Source organism: Atractosteus spatula, chromosome 15 (assembly GCF_055471065.1).
Source record: "Atractosteus spatula isolate fAtrSpa1 chromosome 15, fAtrSpa1.hap1, whole genome shotgun sequence".
Classification (NCBI taxonomy): Eukaryota; Metazoa; Chordata; class Actinopteri; order Semionotiformes; family Lepisosteidae; genus Atractosteus; species Atractosteus spatula.
The window spans coordinates 19650268-19667478 of NC_142720.1; the positions used below are offsets into that span (position 1 = coordinate 19650268).

At 36.2% G+C, this 17211-nt stretch overlaps 2 protein-coding genes across 2 annotated transcripts in view; one reads left to right on the forward strand and one right to left on the reverse strand.

Annotated features, from left to right (window-relative positions):
• The first annotated feature begins 1269 nt into the window (after positions 1-1269).
• grem2b (gremlin 2, DAN family BMP antagonist b) lies at positions 1270-13738 on the forward strand. The gene is made up of 2 exons (XM_088933882.1): positions 1270-1483; positions 12101-13738. Exon 2 carries the CDS (start codon positions 12102-12104, stop codon positions 12600-12602), a length of 501 nt encoding a protein of 166 aa, XP_088790008.1. The 5' UTR covers positions 1270-1483; position 12101; the 3' UTR covers positions 12603-13738.
• Positions 13739-14619: 881 nt separating this feature from the next.
• fmn2b (formin 2b) overlaps positions 14620-17211 on the reverse strand; it is an 89460-nt gene continuing 86868 nt past the window's right edge. Inside the window, exons 18-19 of the mRNA XM_088933775.1 lie at positions 16945-17026; positions 14620-16752 (exon numbers count right to left, since the gene is read on the reverse strand). Coding sequence (XP_088789901.1) covers positions 16726-16752; positions 16945-17026 — 109 coding nt within the window. The 3' untranslated portion in view covers positions 14620-16725. The remainder of the gene's footprint in view (positions 16753-16944; positions 17027-17211) is intronic.

Consider the following 17211-nt stretch of genomic DNA (forward strand, 5'->3'; position numbering starts at 1 on the left):
GCTACATTTATTGTTAATGTCTACATTGTACATTTTTATGAGTACATGTGCAGATCTTAACATGACATAAATAGTAAGCCACAGCTATAGAAGCTCTTTGCATGAAGGTACAACAGATACTGTTGTTGAAATGCACTTTACAACTTCAACATCCTTAGGTATTAATTGCATCAGTTTTTAAAAGTGATCAAATATTTCTTATCAATTGAAAACATTTCTTTTCCATCCACCATTAATAGATTACCCTGATTAAGTCTATAGACAAAAACCTTGCAATTTAAAAAGTTGCTTAATCTTGTGAATTCCCAGTAAATTTAATAATTCAAATCTTCCTTAGTTTATGACGGCCCTTTAATATTATACACTTGACAATATCAATGTATATATTTTTGCTAGAAATAGCCTTCTGTAACTAGGGCTGTACTTCAGCAAATATTTATAAACTTCAATAAATGTGATTTTGGCATTTATCACCAAATGTTACACAGTTTTTACTGAAAGTGTGATAAAGACCTGTAATATGTGGATAATTGTATTTTCAGACTGAATGTGTCCAACAGATGTTCAGCTGTAATCAACCCGTTCATGAACAGTGAACTGCCAGTGACAGAAGAAATGCTGAATGCCCCTTGATTGTACTAATGGTCAATGTTATTGAAACTACAGACCTGTATATAAAGCCCTCTATTGAAATGTTGAAGCACTTACCGAAATTCATGTACTGTATTGTCCTCGCATAATTCCGAAAATAAAGGGAACCGTTCACTAAGAGGTCAGGTGCACCCAAAGAAACAAGAAAGCATGAAAACAGGGAACTTGAGAACAACTTAATATTGTTCTTGTAGAACACAATGCAGATTTCAAATTTAAATTAGGGGAGGAAAGGACACTAGCTGAGAATCAGTCAGCATTCAGACTTTCTTTTTTTGAGAAGACAGTGTATGGAGATGAAACCCATACCCTTTCTCTGGTATGCAAATAAGTACCTTATGTCAGGCTGACAGTGTCTCGGTGCCTGTGAAGTTGAGTCAGAACCACATCAGTGAGAGACTGGGAATGTGAGGGGAAGAGAGCAGGAGGGAAAGTGAGTTGGTGAAAGTGGCTGCAATACTGTCTTTGGAGGGCTGGTTGAGTAACAAAACTGAAGGGGGAGGGGGCTAGAGAGAGAAGCTGAGAGGGAGAGAGAGAGAGACTTGGTGTGATTTGTTTAGTGATCAGAGCCAATAGAAACCCCAGTCTATGATAACATCCACATGCACATGACTGAGAGGAGCCAGAACTGAGACTTCAAACATACTGGAGACAGCGGAGAGACGCAAGGCACTGTCTTCACCCTCATCTTGACTGAGCTGCTCTTATGGGCATCACCAGCAGTCTGCAGACTCCCCCTGGACTGCGTGCACAGGACAGCTGTCCCTAACTGCTGCCTCTGGAATACAACTCTCCATCACATCACACACTGTGGGACTGCTCTGAAAGAGAGGTAAAGCAACAACCTGTTTTAAACGGGGCCAGAAGAGGATGCTGGGAATTTCCAGCTTTGAATGGATATGGTTTCTGCTTATTGCAGTACATACTGTATAAATATATATTTTATTTACCATGATAAGCCTGAAAATCTTTCATTTTGGTTTTAACAAATAGTCAAGACACTTGCCAAGGTGCTTCTAGCAGTAAATAGTGCGGAAATATAAATCTGAGAAAAAACAGACTTAAAATTATACGCAACATTAAGAAATTTGGTCTTTAAAAGCCTCAGAAACTTAATTGCTAATGAAAAAGCAAAAGTCTTTCCCTAGTGGTTAAAAAAAAGTTTAGGGGAAAAAAAACCTTGTGAAATTAAAAAAAATCAAATCTGCTATCCTAGTATGAATCAATTAATTACTTAACACAAATTAGTTACAGGACTAAAAATGCATTCTGGCTCTGTTTACAAATGTTAATACAACTACTGCAACCGTAACAAAATGATCACATTATTAAAACATTATTTTTCCTTTACATCCTTGCCATACTTAGTGAGGGGGGTGTGTGGGAGCGAAAGAGTTAATGATCCGATTAATTGTGATTTGCGGCTGTGCTGGTGACTGCTCCACCATGCACAGTTAGCTTGTTTGGTAAAGAGGATTTGTGAGAAAGAAAATCTGTGATTTTGATTTTTACATCAAATGAGTCCTTTTTCAGTGTCACCCTCTGCTGTGCACTGATACTTAAACGCACTGTAGAAAATGCCTGGACACATGCAGAGATAAGAAGTGGTTGACACAAGCTGCCAATTGTGTGTTGTTGCAATCGTGATCTGACTACAATAATAACGTATTCACAGCGCAGCCCGTCATGAGAATGGCAACTGTTACAGTGAAAACAACTCCAAATTCTTCAGTAAAAATGGGGTGTTATTGCACAAATAGATGTATTAATATGGTACTGTCATTTCTAATAATCTTGATAACATTTGTTATAGAACTTCCTTAGTTGCTGAGGAACGTACTGTAATTACTCAATTCATATCCCTTTGAAGGTAGTATAATGAAAGGTTTAAACTACCTTTTATGATCTGAGCTCTTGGACATACTATACATTAAATGTAAAATTTACTAAATGTAGGTCTTGGTTTGGAGTTTACAAACTTTAACTGTAAAGTAGTTTTTTAATAATGTTTGCTGTAGTAGCAAAACATTTAGCAATAGTTTGTTGCTATAGAAAAAAATGTAAAATGTTTTAGCTGAAGAGAAGCATCATCACCATTAACAGCTTAATAATACAAAGATCTTCATTCACTTTACTAAACAGACGTGACGCAACCTATACTGAGTATACTAAGCTACCAGTGATGGTAAGGTATCACTCAGGAATAAGACTTGCCACAGCTGGTAACATTGTGTTAACTAACTGTAATAGAGTCTCTACATCCATCAAACAAGAAAACAATCTACAGCAAGCTGCACCACTAAGACCTTTACTCAAAGGGCTAACTTCATAAATATGTTTTCCAGCAGCATTGCGTTTGAAGTGATCAACACAATGTAATATTCTAATATTGCACATAGTGTAACAAAAGACAACGTGTGATGCAACTTTTTGAACCTCAGGGCATGGATGAAAGATGCGGGCTCACATTTATAACGCTAAAGTTCTTATTTAGCAGCAGTGTGAAACTCTCTGGGGCTAAGGGCAGAAATAGAGATCAATAGAAGTTATTTGGTTTCTCTTCAATATTTCAGTTTATGCCTCATGGCTAATTTTAAGGAGAGCAAAGCACTTAAAAAGTAGATTCATCATGCCATCTGTTCAATAATATTTGACTGAGATCAACATTTTTGCCATTATGCTACAGTATATAACAGAAATCTCATGGAAAACAGAGAGCAGAAACCCAAGTGCATTTTGTGTCTCAGGATTGACTGTTTGTTTTAAAATGCGATTATAAGACTTTCTTCTCGTCTAACAAAAGTGTGCGCCAGAAGTTAACAACATACTGCTAGTCTAAACATTGCCCCTGAAGAACAGATTATTAAAAGCTTGGCTCTGCTTGGTACTGGACTGATCCAACTTTGGTCCTTCTCCACAAAAGCTTTCTCTACATCTAAGGGTGTGAATGTTCATTGTGCAAAACAACAATGCACGTCATTCCATGATGAAATTACGCATACTGGTCTTATCAAAACTATCATTTCTATTAATATTGTTAGTATGTCTTGAAAACAGTCAACTAGAACAAGACTTTACTAGGTTACTAATTTTTTTAAAGGCAGTTGTGAATGAATACCTAAACTAAAAATGTACTATACCAAAAAATCATCACAGCTTTAGTGCTATGCACTAAAATTCAGTCTACACTAAGGATTTTTATACTAGACAATTGAAGGTTTTCTAGGTTGAGTAGATCAATCCTTTCTCATAGATTAATCTATAGCACCTTAACTCACGCTGTGGATTCGTCATTACTGCTTTCTCATTCAATTGGAACAGACCCCATTCTTGTTCATCTGTTACACATCATCTGCATGAAAAGATGTCGCACAGTTCAATGGAAATGTTGCACTTAAAAACGCATCCTCTTGTTATCTGGAAGATGTGAAAATAACACTTTAGAGGGGATGCTGTGGAATTCTCCTTGTCCTTCACTGGCTCTGATTTCGCACTGCAACAAGATGAAATATTTAATTTTCCATCCAGCCAATTTACTCAGGCAGATAAACAGAAGGCGGCAACAGGAAGGCTTTCTGGAGGAGGCAGAAGAAAGTGTTTAACTCCTTTTGCTACACTAGTACTGACTGCCCCCAGGCTATTGTGCCATGATATTGCTAAGGATCTGAAGTGTTACTGGGAACCACAGCTAACCAGAAAAAAAGAGGAAGTGTGTTATTTATTTTATATCACATGTGGTAAACTAAGTGGTTCTGAATCTCTTTTGAAACAGAAAGAGTAGACCTACATTAGGGCTATCATTCAGCTGCTGACAATTATGTAGGGGAATTGTGGCTGGCCAGCCAATCTCCAAACAACTCCAGGCAACCTCATTGTAGCCACAGTTTCAAAGTTCTTTAAACACCTTGAAATTTTGTTTTTACAGTACATTAACTGTAGGGTATATTTTCAGAAAAGTATGTAAGTAGGAAACTCAAGACATTAAGTATTTCTGGGATTGCTGAAGGTGAAGAGACCAAATTGGGGAAATAATCTTTGTTTAAAAATAGTTAGAACTAATTCCAGGGAGAGATATTTAAAGCATGCCATCCAAAACGTATGTGTTTCACAACATACATTTTTAAAAGAATTACTGTGTGTGAGCATAACCCACTGCACTTAATCTTCTTTGTAGCTGACATGATAGCTTGAAAACCTTGAGTGACAAACCACAAAAAATACTAATAAGGATTCTTATTGCATCTTACTGTATATGCATTACTATGTGAGAATATTCACACAGTACTGTGTATCATATACAAATTCTTCCACTGAGAACATTGTAGCAGGGTCAGGCAATATATAATACAGTAAATGGAAGAAAGAATCTAGACTTTCAAAATACTTTAGAAATGCATTTTGGTCATTTACCAACTTAAGATACATACCGTTGCAAGCCAATAAAGAGGACACATATTACTGTTTTTACAATTTCTAATTGCATAATTTAAAGATTCCTGTCTTTTGGAAACAGCGACAAAATATTGTACAAGAACATATTATGCCACATGTTCTAGAGCACATTATTTTAAAAAATAGGATGTATTTAGGTCTACTTTTAGACATTTTTAACAGCAATGTGTCCTAATTCAGATGTATGATGCATTTTGTATAATGGTCAAAGACTGTTCTGCTGTGCACCCTGATGAATGTCAACAATTAGTTCCAAGAAAAATGGTCTGGCTGTGATCACACTCAAACTGCAGCAGAACACATTAGTAAATCATTAATGTTAACTTTCCCCGCAAGATAGCTGATTGCTTTTATAGAGTCCACAAATTACTTGAGTCAATTTCCAAGTGAAGGTCATACTAAAGGTCTATAAAACTTCACTTGTGTGGGAACTCTGAGCCCAAGGGTCAAGTATCATCAGAGCAGCCAAATTTGAGAAAAGCAGATGTCAACATGCAGCAGATGTGATAGGTAAAATAACTCAGAGGAGAAGACTGTTATTTTCATTATGTTAACCAAATTGAAGTTTATAGAGCAAGGCATTTGAGTCATTATTTTAATTGCATTTAGGTTGTATGCTTTGTTTTTTTTTACTGTTTTGGTATATGATGAAGAATAAATGACGACTAAAGTGGGCATTAGCAAAATGCACCATTTGTAAAGCATTATGAAATACCCTTAAAGGATGGAATATTAAGAATAGTCAGAACTGATTATTAAGATTATGATAGCACATCTTGATAATAGTGAGAGTGGAAGAAAATGCAATGGATGTTTCAGCACTGCTGTCCATATCTCCCCAAACCTCAGGTTGCGTTGTGATGAGATTCTCAGAAGCTCACTGCTGTTCCTGTATCTTTCTTAAGACTGAAGAAGGAACAGACATCATATTACAAAAAATACATGATGTGAAAGCAGCTGGTGAATAGGATCATATCTGTATTCATCCAGAGACTACCAGGTCACTGGGAAACTCTAGGGATATGTGACTTCTCTTCCATCCATTCGTAAAAAAAACATTAAAATTGGAACAGTGGAGAATAAACATATTAAGCTTTGCATAACTCTGCAAAATGTAACAAAAATATTTACAGATTCATCTACGCCTTAATAAATGTTGTATTTAAATCACAAAGTTTTGAAAGACAACATGATGAAATCGCACTGAAAAAAACAATGTTTAAATCTGAAATCTGGTTGATGTTAGATGTTAGAAACTTGGCACAAATCTGCACAGCCGCTGCAATCAGATAAACAGGGCTATCTTGGGATTCATCTTTTGCGCATAATGAAACTTTTAAATGACAAACGTGTTTTTTTTTCCTCTTGGCTGTGAGATGTTTTAAGTTACAGCTTTCTTTTAGCGCATCTCAGGTTTTGACAGGAACTTTGTCCTAATGTGTGGCAGCAGAGAGCCATCAAACCAGCCAGGTCCCTGATGATGACCCCCAGATAGCCAGTGAAACTGAAGATGCTCACTCTTCCTTTTCAGGGTATTTCTAATAATCCCCAAGGGCCTTTAAGTGTGTGCAAGTGTTCTGTCACTTAAGCATTCATCTGTCAGAAGTTAGTCAGACGTAGATGTTCACCAACCACAGAAGCAGACATGATTCCAATGTTTGAGTTTAACGTCCATCTTTATTGTGGCACTGATCAGTAAAAGTATGAACCAACAAACTGCACAAAACCTATAATACCATATACTGTACTGTACCATGGCTATACTGTATTTAATGTGCCATGACACCAGAACTGAACTGTGAAGATTAGACAAAGCCTGTAAATCTTTGTGCAAAAATATATAGACTGTATATATTGTGCACTTTAAAGAATAATGATGGAGCCCAGTAAATGGCCAGGAAAGTTTTGTTAGAACAGTGTCGTAACAAAACTAAAGGAGGAACAGAACAGTTTACTGTATTATGATGCTATTCTTTTGAAGACTGTGGTAGTAATGTTTGTTGCATTGCGATCGCTTTTAAGTTCCAGCAAACAAAGAAGAATTCCATTTCCCTAATAATAAATCCCCCCCCAAAATATAAGAGGAGCATACAAGACATGCCAGATTCCGGAATGTGGACAGGATTGTCATGGCCACGGCACACTAATTTTTAAAGCAATAGTCAGTGTTTATCTTTCAATCAGCAACATCTGCTGCAAAGATGTAAGTACGACTGATGGACAAAGTTCCTTCAGTTCCCTTTTAATAATCATTTTAGTATAGCTTCATTGTTCCTGCTGAGCTTGACAAAGTGACAAATTAAACTTAATCTGTCTTTTCCTGTCCTCATAGGAAACTATTTGAAATAGTGGAAAGCTCTGAGGGTTTGCCGACCCTGCTGAGCTGCTCATTCCTGCCCCTATGAAGAGAGACAGGGAGCTGGGGGAGGGGGGCAGTACGTTGACAGTATCACACAACAGTATTACAGTTTTCTAGTTTTACATCAAACACAGATGGGCCATTGAAAGAGAAGGCAGGATCCACTGATCTCCAGAGCCAAGTCACTATGAGTACAGAAATCTAGTCCAATCACAGGTTTTCAAAGCTGGACTCTAATGACATTCAGATGGTTCCGCTAAACACATTTACATACCTGTAATGTGATTTGTAACTAGACTAAGCAACTGTTTAATTATTTTTATTCTGAGATGAAGTTTTAAAAAAATCAACTTTGTTGTTAATAGATTTCATACCGTATCTCTTGATTAACAGCATTTGAAAAATAATTAAAATCTGATACAGCATCTTTTTCCCCCAAAGTGTCCCTAATCCAAAACACCCACAAAATTCATGAAAATAATAGACTTTAGTGAATTCATCCATATATAGTTCCATTTACAAAAAGCAGCACTTCTGTAATAAACCAAACTCAGAGAAGAATAACTGGAAATACCGTATATAGACTGAGTTGTTAAAGAATCTCATGAAGGAATATGATTTAACAACAAATACACCTACCTACTCATTATTCTAAAAACTGTATTTAATTTTGTGTCATTTATTATATACAATAAGTCTCAAGGTTCTTAATTTCCATATTGTATTATATTTAATATCTGCAGTTGATATGTGTTTTTTTTTTACATATAGCACTTAAACACTACTATTTGACATAGTGGCTAAACATGGGATTTACCATGATAATGATAAATTTTACTTAATTCAACATAAAAAAACGTAGAAAGAAATATGCAGAAGAGAATTCTGAATCTAACGGCTCGTTTTCTAAACATGCATACATTGTGAAATTGCTTATTCCTGGTAAGGGTTCCAGATACCCAGAACCTGTCCTGGATACATAGGACACAAGTAGGAACTAGATGAAGTCCATCACAGGGTGTGTATATACAGTACATGAAAACACACACAAAAATTAAAACTGCCATTGTAAGAGCCATCATATGTACTTGTCAAAACACCTACTGCAGAACAAAATGGAAAGAAAATGAAAACCCAGTCTAGAATCAAACCCATTACTCCAGATAAGACATAGCATTCTTAACATAATTTTCTAAGGATTGGTACTAAAATGCGCAATTTTTATATTTTTTATTTTAATTTTTGTAATGTGTATAGTTATAATAGAAAAAACTATCTCGAAGATGCTGTCAATGAAAAAGACAAGTGTTGGCATCTTTCTGTCTTCTATGCAAAAGGGGAAATCTGTAAAGAATAATGATAGGGTACTGTATATTAGGATATACTGTATAGTTAAAAGCGCAAAGTATGAATTGATGTGTGTTAAAACTACTGTATGCAATCGACTAATAAAACCAAAAGAATTTTGGTCAGCATCAGGATCTTTCTGCTCTGCAATCAGTCCAAAAGAGAGTGATCAGATACATTCCTGAGCCGAAAAGAATGCCATTCACTCACAGGCTGAAAGAAATCAACTTTTTTAGACTTGAACAGAGATCACTACCAGGGGAACATGGCTCAAGCATTCTCCTCAAGTGTACTGACAAATTCAACCCAAAAGACATCTTTGAAATTGACAGTAAAACACAAACCAGAGATTACAAGCGCAAAGTACTGGATAGTTCATATTTTACTCAAAAAAAAGGAGGCACGCTTTATTTCAAGGGTTGAATAAGTCAAGAATAATCCACACTGTGGAAGTTGATGACCTGGCTTCTTTCAATCAACAGCTGTACAAGATTCTCAAATCACTTAGCTACTAATAAATGAACTAGATGGGTCAAACAGCCTCTTCTTATTTGTAATCTTTATGTATATGTTCCTAAAGATACATTTTCAACAGGAATGAATGAGAAAATACATATTTATTATATTTTAATTCTATGTAATGTGTCTGGGTTGAAAAGAAATACATTTCACCATTTACAATGGCATAAGAATTTCTTGAAGTCTGCAATAATTGTTTTATGTAATTTCAATAAACAAATGTAGTAGATGCAATATAGAGACTGATTTAATTGAATAAATTTACTTAAACCCTTTACTCTTGTGCTGCTAAATGTCCTACTGTTTGTGCGCATATCCCACATTCATAGTTCAACTAATTGGACTTTTTTAGTATAATCTTTAAGTTTTACATTTTTGTTCTACTGTTCTACTTCTACAAATGTCTACAAGTGCTTATGTCTACGAGAGGGTGAAAGGTTATTTGCAGGATTTTTGTTCTATCCTCAGGAAAAACAATGGCTTTTTCTGTAATTAATTTCTTCAGAGTTAAGAATGCTGCAGTGGTAAATCTGTGCATGTTATCCATACTACCCTGAAAAATGAAACATTCTCACTAGGGGTTTCATTAACCTATAGGATGAAGTAATGGAAGATACTGTAGATGGTAAAATAAAATTGTGTAAGTTTTTTAGCATTAGAAAAAGACAATTTCTTCAAAAGGAAAGAGTGATATTGTATTACAAAATATTTGCAAAGATGCAAAGGGTTGTGGAGGTATGAACAAGCTATCAGACCTGGTTATTCAAGTCGATACTCTGGCTTCTTTCAAGTCTGGATGAGATCCTTGAACACATTACCTCCTATTGGGATGCTCTTGTTCCAAGGGGTCTGCTCTTGTTCATACTGTAGGTCTCCTCGCTGTTATGGGGAATGATACATGTTATCATACACTGATTTAGATCATTTTTAAGATGCTGACCATATAGTTTGGCTAACTCTTTACACTGTGATATTTCAAATTAGAAATGTTTTCAGACTCTAAAAGCTGTGTCATTCCGAGGTGTTGGATAAACAATGTAATTAAACCTTTCAGACTGTAGACATAGCTTACCTTTAACTGTGTTTCCACCATGTATTCACGTGGCACATGAACTGCTTACATCTTTGTTTAAAATTCCTTTTTAATTAAAAAACTAACTTTGGCGGCGTTTGTAGCTGGACTCTGAAATTATTTTCAATGTGATATACTGTAGTACTCAGTGCTGCTGGAGTTAGGTGAGTGGTGGTGATATTCAAAGGTCGAAGCACAAAATCAACCTGTGCAATTTCTTAATAATACTTATTGAGGTAACATTTATCCAGAGCAATTTACCTTTGCTTATTTATACAGTTGGGAACTTTGCTGAAGGAATGTGCTTTGCTCAAGGGTGCAACAGCAGTGGCCCCACTGAAGACCCAGGTTATGAGTCAACATCTTAAACAGCACCTTCACACTGTTCTGCATCGCTCCTCCAAGAGTGTCAGCCTCTGCTGCAAGGCACTGTGGGGAAATCAATGAGTACAGCAATCAGTGGCTGTGACAAGGGCACATTTCACAGGAAAGTTATAACGACTGATTTCAAGCTAATCTCCAAACTCTGTTGGAGGGATATAAAAAAAATAGCAATGCCGAAACTTTGACTAAGGCTTCATTCAAAAGTACAAGACAGTGAAAATTCTTTTAAAAATATTTGCTAATGAAATATCACTTTGTATATTACTGTATGCTATGCTGAAGCAATAAGTCACAATTCTTGTTCTAAACCATTACTATTCAAAATGATCTCTAAATGTGCTTTTGTTATAGTAAGGTATCATTTTCTGACTTCAGCCTTATTCACACCCTGTACAAAACCAAGCACCCCTTTCATTCTCAACAAATGATGAGCTGGACAGCTACAGCTCAATTTGTTCACAGCTTTGAAGCATAGTTCAAATACCTACAGTACCTGATGTTATTAATGTTCCTGTATACCTTGGATTTTTACAACAGTTGTGCATATAGTACATTGTTCATTCTAACACTTTACTTCAATATTTGAATTGAACTTTTAATCCTTACTTACAAGTAGTTTTATTAGCTATGAATTTTGACAAACTTTCTTTGACACATTTAACAGAGCTGCTTAACATTTTAATGGAATGAAAAAAACACTAAATCAACAACAGAAGTGTAACTTCAGTACTTAAAGTGCAAGTCAGGTCTGCAAACACTTTTTCCACAAAATTACTTGACTGTTTAAAATAACGAACTCCTAGACCAGCTGGTAGTAGCCTGTCTATATCTCTTGAGCACAGAGAATGTAATTTTCTGTTGTATGTTCTGAGACACCGCTAGGTCTGAGAATGCAAGGAGTAGGAACAGAAAGGTTATCTGGTCATGGGGTTATCTGTGAGGGATGCAGTGTGCAAAGGATAATGCTCTGTGGGAGTCTTAAGAGAGGCCAAGTACTGGAGCCAAGCAGTGCTTTACCTAAACTAACTTAATGAAACAGTGGTGCCCTTACATATTGTTAAAGAAAGTATTAAGATTAATAATCCCTAATGGCTTTGCTTCTCATTTTTGTGGTTTGACTCTTGCTTCTTGAGTTCCCATACAAGGGAATGATGTTGATATACTGTAGAATATTTGCACACTTTGAGATACAAAGTTAAACTGTGCATGGATGTAGTGGAAACACCTCAATTGTACCTTCTACATCACTTCCATGTTTGATTATTCACAAGGATACACTTGTATAGTAATACCTCATTTCTCTGCTCTCTTTGTAGGATGTATCGGACGCTCTTATTTTCAGTCTTGTTAGCAGGAGTGCTAATGATGGTAGTGGAGTCCAGGAAAAACCGACCCCAGGGAGAAATCCCTTCACCCTACAAGAACAAAAGCAACACCTCAGACAGGCGGACACGCAAGCAGGAAGTACTGGCCTCCAGTCAAGAGGCCCTGGTGGTGACGGAGAAGAAGTACCTGAAGAGTGACTGGTGTAAAACACAGCCGCTACGCCAGACAGTGAGCGAGGAGGGCTGCGTGAGCCGAACCATAATTAACCGCTTCTGCTATGGCCAGTGCAACTCCTTCTACATCCCCAGGCACATCAAGAAGGAGCAGGAGTCTTTCCAGTCCTGCGCCTTCTGCAAGCCGCAGAAGTTCACAACCCTCACTGTGGAACTGGACTGTCCAGGCCTGCAGCCCACTTTCCGCCATAGGAAAATACAGAGAGTGAAGCAGTGCCGGTGCATATCGGTGAACGTCAGTGAATCGGGTAAACAGTGAGGCATCTACCCACGGACCAGAGACGGCAGCGCAAGCACTGCTTTGCCGTTACATTTATTTCTTCTCAAAGGAGAGAGCTCATAAGACTTATTTTTTCGAGAACAGATATTTTATTAGATTTTGTTTTTATGAACAGCACATTGCATGAACCCGGGCCAACACCCATCCATCCTTCAAGAAGGCAGGCACTATTCTGATATCAGTATGCAAACAAAACTGACTGGGAATGAGTAACCCTCTAATTGATCAACTTTAAATCACCACTAGGTATTCATACCTGTACATTTATACACTCCATTGAATTTATTAAAGGAAAAAAAAATGTATTTCATACAACATATGAACTGACAAGCTATTAGAGGTGTATTTAAACACTGACAAAGCATGAGTTTTGAGTGGCCAAGCTAGAATTGGCATTCCTGGCCAGATATTTTCACCCAAAACTGTTAATTGAAGACTGCTACTCAATACATATATACAGTAAGGTTCCAAAACAGACAATAGGCTGCTTAATGAATCCGATTTCTATTAGAAAATGTGCTGCTTGACAGAGCTCCCTTGATTGTCAAGAACAATCTAAAACTAGAGAACCTCAGACTCCAGGAGGGCCTGAGGTAACAGGCCCTACCTAAATATGGACTGAACTGAGATTGTATTGTTCAATATATTGTAAAATATCACTAAGATATTAAAAGTGTACAAATGGAAAAAAATATTAATCTATGGTACAATAATTATATACCACCACAACTTTGACGAGCACTGAATCAGGTGAAAATGGGGGTGGCGATATGAAAGGGTCAAATGCACACTAGTGCAGGGCTGGCAAAATGTAAGGGTGACTTTATACACAGGGAGCAGTACGAAGAGGAAAAGTTGTATATCTAGAGAAAAAATGAATTAAAATTATATAATGTACAGTTATGTTCAGTTTTGTCCTGTTTTAAACTAAAGTCGGCAAATGTACAGTTTGGATTTGACTGTAGTATACTGTATGCTCAGCAATCTGTCTATTTTACTGTATTGATAAAAAAAAACTCTAGCTTCAGTTTACCGTGTTCTCTTTTGCAGAATGAGAAGAAGAATGTATTTAATTTCATTTAAAGGTAACTGAGATTAAACTTCTCAGATGAAAACTATGACTTGGTCTCTTCTTTCTTAGGAAATATTGGGATGCATGACAGTGACTGGTGAAAAACTCATGGTAACCTACTGTAGCAATGTTCAATACTAGAGGTCCAATGCACTGATTTCCATTTTTTGCCAAGTTTTTTAGAAAATAGCACATTCTATGGCCACTATGGTCTAATGTAATTAGAACCATTGTTTTCACTGGCTTTTTTCAGCTGGACTTTGAGGTGTAACCAGAATGAATTGCAATTTAGCTACACAAACTCATATCTCACACCTAGCTAAATCCAGCTGCGCTGGGTGGATATACATTATACTAGGCATGTGCTAAAGCCAACAACATTCATATTCTTTATTTTATTAACTTTATAGCAAACAATATACACATATGCATGAAAAACACTTACCCAAAATGATTTGCAACTTTCAAAATATTCATCACCAGATATTCTCTTGATGTGGACCGCTGCCAATTCCAGAACACAAAACCATAAATGACATTACATTAAATAAGCAACAAAAATTTAAACAGCTACAAATGTTTGCTTGATTACAACCATCTTTAAACTGTTTTTCATAGCATTGAATTTTCTTCAGCACATCATCTTTAACAGACACTTCCTATATCTAACAAGATAGAATTTGGAAAAAAAGATGGCCATACAGTATATAACTGTCAGACCTGGCATGCCAGCTCACAAAGGTACACACAGGCTCTTACTGTCCAGAAAAAAAATTAATGAACTGGATGAAGGGCCAGTTCTCCTAGTTTTTCCAGAACTTTTAGTTACAATTAGATTGTAGCTGAAAGAGTGAAAGTGAGTGATCACACTTGCGAGAGTTTTAAATTTGAAGAACCGGTCTGGAAATAAGACACTAGCAATAATTTATTTCTCATTTTATTTTATATAAATTACATTGGTTTTGGAAAAAAAAGTCCAATTAGAAACACTTTTATTATATTGCACATGGTGATAAGTCTTGTACAAGAACTCCAGAATAATACAATAATATACACATTGGGCACGGAACCAACATGCTAGTAGGTAAGTAAAAATTGACAAAAATGTTCCATACATAAGGATGTTAATACTACTTTACATAAATAAAATCATAGTTTACCATTTAAAATAACATTTTATGTAACAGGTTAATTACTTGCAAGTCAATGTAACATACTTCTTCCAGAAGATATTTAATCTACATAGATATCAGTTAAACATGACACTTGCAAATGAAGAGTAACACTTAAACCTCTCCATAAACTTTACAGGGACATTTATCTCTTCCACCAAAACCTGTTTAGTATTTGTCCACACCTATCAATAACACTTGACTGTAAGAAAAAGTTTGACTTTGAAATGGGTACAAGCAATCGCAGTCTTGCAATTCTATTCATTCAGTGGGCAATTACACCGACCTCCCAGTTCTTTGAGTTTTGTTCTTATTTCATTAGATGTACTGTAATTACTCGAGATGGAACAAATCTAATTAAAGAGAAATCCAACACACCAGAAACTCAAAAATGTTCAGAATGCCTTTCGAATCTGAAATTGTTTCCTAAATTCAGGTAAGAATTGGTTTGGCTTCTGTAAGAATTGGAAAAACCTGTGTCTTGGACCTACAGTTTCAGTGCAATGTCCACGTCCCCCTCTCTTTCAGAAGTCAGAAATCGGTTATATACAAATACACAGCAATGTGGCAGGCGAAATGTGAAGAACAGAATCTCATCAAGCCCACCAAACGAACCCGTTAATCATACCACCACAGGTTGATAACATTTCTTTAATTCCATTCTGGATGGTAATCAATGTAAGTGCTACACAGATAAGCCTTTTCTTTGGACAGTCTGTACCCATTCTGAAAATTACCACTCTGTTTTCATGAGGTCTAAGTACCAGAAACATTTTGATTTTGACAGTACACTGGTACTATGGAATTCATGCTACTGGTATGATTTTAAATATTAACAGCCGAACTCATTAGCTTACTGTAAGAGATGCTCAGACACCTGAAAGTCTTTAAACATCTATCATTGCTCTGACCTAGTGTTAACAATATTCAACATCCTCCTCTGAATGCGTTTACTCACAGGATACACTGCTGTAAAGAGATGAAGAGAACAGCAAATATCAGATTCATCTTTACTATTCTTCTTAGCAAGCTGATGTTATGGCAAGGATTTTAAAAAACACTGTAGGCTGATTACTTAAAGTAATATATGCTGTGATATCCAAATAAGTTTATTACCTGACTAAAAAAATGACTGTACTTTCACCATGATCATAGCAAGTGTTACTTCCATTATATACACAGAGTTAGTTTGAACAAATACTTTTGAGTACAATGCAGCTGTCAACTCTTGTCCTCTTTGTTATGATATGCAATAAAGTCATTTATACTTATACACACATTTTAAACAAGGTTTTGACAACAAATTCAGTTTTTGTACTGGCTTGAACCACACGCACTCCTCTATTGCTTTTCAAGTTACATTATGCTAAAATCTACGTGACAGACCTGAATTAGTCAAAGCATTGTACAGGTCTCTGAAGCAAGCGGTTTCAGTGAAGTTAAAGAGATCCGCAATAGATCAGGCAATAGGTTCATCTGGAGAACTGTACTTGCAAGCCAGCAAAGTTCAAATATTGTATTACATAATCCATGCTCTGTATGCATTTCCATGACAATTGTGTAGTCCCTGTGCAGATATAACATTCCAGGTCTTCCAATGGCTTGTGATCATGTTCTTTTTACCCCAACTGTTACCACCTCCATACCAAGAGTTTGTATTATATTGGCAAAACAAAGCAATTTAATGGCAAGGCCACAACGTCCAAAAGCAGAAGAGGAAAATGACATTTCTTAAAGAAATTTGAAAAAGGAAAGATAGGCCAAATGTCAGATTCTGTAATTGTCGTTTTTTTTTTCTCCGTCCATCATTCTCCTAGAAATGAAGTCTGAATGTTCCCCAGTAATTTCACACAGGCACTCAGATTTTCATGCTAAGCTTTGCTTTCTGGAAGACAAAACACAAACCATAAGTTTAAATTAAAAAAACAATGTTCTCCTACAAATGGGCTACTGCTACTAAAAACAATGTTCACTAAAAAATTGTTACAACAGTTAACTCCAATAATGGCTTTTTCAAAACACAATCTTTCTAACATTTTCCATGCTCCAAATCTTAACAGTGCAAGAAAGTACTTACTATTCCAGAATCATGCTTGGGTCTGACATTATAGGAAGCCTTTTCTTTTGCTTGTCTGAAGCACTCCTCAGCTTCTCTCAGTCTAAAAAAGAATTGGGATTTTTTTTTCAATTTTTCTATACCGTACACAGAAAAATTAAACTTAAAACAAAATCCATACACTACACAAAGCCAGTGTACAGCAGGAAGACAAGTTAGATAAAACAGGACTTTGACAACACTCAATATTCAGGAAATTACCTAATTATTTCCACAATATACAATTAA

Bases quoted from the DNA above. Each gene is read 5' to 3' on its own strand.
- grem2b (XM_088933882.1), top strand. From the start codon at position 12,102: ATGTATCGGACGCTCTTATTTTCAGTCTTGTTAGCAGGAGTGCTAATG.